Source organism: Nannobrachium achirus (assembly GCF_963921795.1).
Source record: "Nannobrachium achirus genome assembly, chromosome: 2".
Classification (NCBI taxonomy): domain Eukaryota; kingdom Metazoa; phylum Chordata; class Actinopteri; order Myctophiformes; family Myctophidae; genus Nannobrachium; species Nannobrachium achirus.
Genome location: NC_137811.1, coordinates 17,472,816 through 17,476,418, shown reverse-complemented (window position 1 = coordinate 17,476,418; position 3,603 = coordinate 17,472,816). Strand labels below are relative to the sequence as shown.

Here is a 3,603-nt window from a genome sequence, read left to right as displayed (position 1 = left end):
TCGGCAGTCACAACTCAACTCTCATCTCTTAGCCCTAATATTACCGGGTCATCCTTTCTCTTTTTTTTCATAGATATTTATGGAACGCAGCGCTGCGTAAATTTCAATAAGTGGCCCCTAATTCCCTTTTCACTCTCATTTAACTTTTAGCTCCTCTCCTCTTATGGGGTGGGTGGGTCTGGGGGCGGGGCCGCCGTCTCAAGTGCTCTATTGATGACCTCACGGCTCGAGACGGTCGGTGGCGGAGCGGCGCTTTCCCATTGGTCGGCCCGTGGCACAGCGGCACTTCAAAGCCCGCGGAGCAGCTACATTATTGTGGCGGAATGGGCGGAACGCATCATTGTATTGCTGCACACCTTCTAAAAAAAACACACTGCCTCTGCGATTCATAAATATAAAAAGATTCCCTGTGGAGGAGGGCAGGTTCTTTTCTCTCTTTTTTTTTTCTTTTTTTTTTTTTGGTGGGATGGCAACTTCACTTCTAGGGGTGAGTTCTTTTCTTTAAGGGGGCTTTTTCTATCCTTGCTGGTTTTAATTAGTTCCCTCTGTATTGTCCGCGGATTCTTCGTCGTCGTCGTCGTCTTCTACTTCAAGCGGAGGGGATTAAAATTATCCGTCGCTCACAGAGACAGGAAAAGACAGTGCTTTGATTAGAGATATTTTTTTAACAGCAGCAGCAGCAGCAGCAGCAGCAGCAGAGGGGTGCTTGGATGTCCTAGAGAGGCTGGCACGCAGGGCGAGGCTGAGATTTACTGAGATTTTAGTTCACTTCATTCATTCCGCGCGGATAGAAGTTTAGAGCGCTATTTTGCTCAAAGCTCCGCCGCCGCTTTGCTCCTCCATGTCCCGTTTGGCTTAGAGATTTGTTCTCCCGATCGGCCATAATTCCGTGCTTTTATTCTCAGGTCTAACAGGTAGGCAACGGCGATCTCTTTTACCATGAAGAACTGTGTGTTTTATAATGAATGTATCGTTTATGGTTCCATCCATGTTGTAGCCTGTATATTACTTTAGCCATTCATTCTGTGACTGGGGGGAACATGTTTTCTCAGTCGGGAGCAAATTGTGATTATTGTCGCTGCTGTCCGTGTCACTATGGTTGTTTGGTGCGTGCGTGCGTGCGTGCGTGCGTGTGTGTGTGTGTGTGTGTGTGTGTGTGTGTGTGTGTGTGTGTGTGTGTGTGTGTGTGTGTGTGTGTGTGTGTGTGTGTCGTGTGTGTGTGTGTGTGTGTGTGTGCGTGCGTGCGCGCGCGCGCGCTGGTCAGATTGACTGGTCACTTACCGCTGTCCCCTCTCTCTGTTGTCAGGAGGAGCCGAGGTTAGGATCCACTCCTCTAGCCATGTTGGCTGCAACATGCAACAAGATAGGGAGCCCGAGCCCTTCGCCGTCCGCGATTTCGGATAACTCCTCGTCTTTCGGCAAGGGCTTCCACCCGTGGAAAAGGGCCACGGCGAACAGCTGCAGCCTGGGCTCCGCCGGCCTGTCCGGCTTCGGCGTGTCTCCTCACTCCCGGAACGGCGGTGGGATATCGGACTCTTTCGGCGCCAACGGCGCCACGGGCTCCAGCGCCTTCTCGCTCACGTCGGGCGCCTCGTCCGGCGGACACTTCGCCAACGACTACTCGGTGTTCCAGGCGTCCGTGTCGTCCAGCTCCTCCCAGGAGGCCAGCAGCCACCAGCCGGTCTTCATCTCCAAGGTGCACACGTCCGTGGACAGCCTGCAGGGCATCTACCCGAGGATGAGCGTGGCGCACCCCTACGAGTCCTGGTTCAAGTCCTCGCACCCGGGCATCCCCACGGGAGAGGTGGGCACCGCCGGCGCCTCGGCGTGGTGGGACGTGGGTGCGGGCTGGATCGACGTCCAGAACCCCAACGGCGCCGCGCTGCAGACCTCCCTGCACTCCGGCGGTCTCCAGACCTCCCTGCACTCTCCCCTGGGGGGATACAACTCCGACTACTCCAGTCTGAGTCACTCCGCGTTCAGCACGAGTCCCTCCCCGCACCTGTTGACTAGCGGGCAGCACCTGATGGACGGCTTCAAGCCGGTGCTCTCCTCCTACCCGGACTCCAGCCCGTCCCCGTTGGCCGGGGCGGGCGGCACCATGCTCTCCGGAGGGCCGCCGGCGTCACTGCACGCGGGCTCCCCGCGAGGGTCGTCGGCGCGGCGCTACTCGGGCCGCGCCACCTGCGACTGTCCGAACTGCCAGGAGGCGGAGAGGCTGGGGCCCGCGGGGGCCAGCCTGCGGAGGAAGGGGCTCCACAGCTGCCACATCCCCGGCTGCGGGAAGGTTTACGGGAAGACGTCGCACCTCAAGGCGCACCTGCGGTGGCACACGGGCGAGCGGCCGTTCGTGTGCAACTGGCTCTTCTGCGGGAAGCGCTTCACGCGCTCCGACGAGCTGCAGCGACATTTGCGCACGCACACGGGGGAGAAACGGTTCGCGTGTCCTGTCTGCAACAAGAGGTTTATGCGCAGCGACCACTTGAGCAAACACGTTAAGACTCACAGCGCCGGGGGGTCCGCGGGCTCCGGCTCCGGCGGCAGCGGGGGCAAGCGAGGCAGCGACACCGACAGCGAGCACAGCGCGCCGGGCAGCCCTCCGTGTCACTCCCCCGACCTGTTGCAACCTCCGGAGTCCGCCCCGGGGGGAGGCATGAACGGCCTCTAACTGGAACTCCGTTCGTTTATATAAGTATAATAATGTTTATTTTATTTTATTGTTCTGTTTGTTTTGACGGGGTTTGTCCCGAGGAGGAATAATGAAAGTGGACATAATACTGTGGCAGTGTGGCGTATGCAACATGCTTCATCAGCGGTCACTGAGCGAGCAGTTTTAAGTTGGTTGATTTTCTCAAGTGCTTATACGACTAGGCTACTAATGACATGGATAGTTGTACAACATAAACCTCCCATTAATGATACATGATTCTGCTGCGGTGTAAAACTGGTGGTCCGGTTGGTACTTGTGTTGTGGGCAGACTGGACACACAGACAGGGCACAATTGAAACTTCTTTTTACGCACAGACTGATATCCAGGGTATGTCCTCGATGTTTTTACGCAAAGCAGGGTGTTTAGAATTAAAGCAAAGCAAAAACAAACATAGTTATGATATGATAATAATAATAATAAACATCGCTCTAACAAATAGTTGCTATAATGTGGCTATGCCAAGTTGTGTTACTGCTGAACATTACTCTTCAAAACCAGTCTCTGGCACTTTATTATTGAGCAGCAGAAAGGATTCAACTGGGTGGAACCAGAAGAATGGGCACCTAAACACTGTGGGCACGTCTGTGTTCATCTGGAAATGTTTAGTAAATGTAAAGAAAAGAAGACTTCGGAAAATAGTGTAGTCTGAATGTAAAATATACATGATTTGGAAATGCTTGAACATTGGACATTATGCTATATTTTCGCCCATGCCATACTCCTTATCCCTAAACTTTGCCTTTGTTTTTACTATTTGATTTGAAAATGCTTCAAATAGACGATCTACATCGAGATGTTGTGAGCTTTTAGATCAGCTATATATATTTTGTCTTCTTCAAAATAGTAAATAATGGCAAAAGAGATAGGGATAAAGGTTAAGGCATGGACAAAA

The 3,603-nt window shown here is 53.2% G+C and overlaps 1 protein-coding gene across 1 annotated transcript; it reads left to right on the top strand.

Annotated features, from left to right (window-relative positions):
• Positions 1-466: 466 nt before the first annotated feature.
• sp8b (sp8 transcription factor b) lies at positions 467-2,668 on the top strand (the record flags this gene model as incomplete). Its single annotated transcript, XM_080747322.1, has 2 exons — positions 467-487; positions 1,307-2,668. 2 exons carry the CDS (start codon positions 467-469, stop codon positions 2,666-2,668), a joined length of 1,383 nt encoding a protein of 460 aa, XP_080603448.1.
• Between the last annotated feature and the right edge of the window lie 935 nt (positions 2,669-3,603).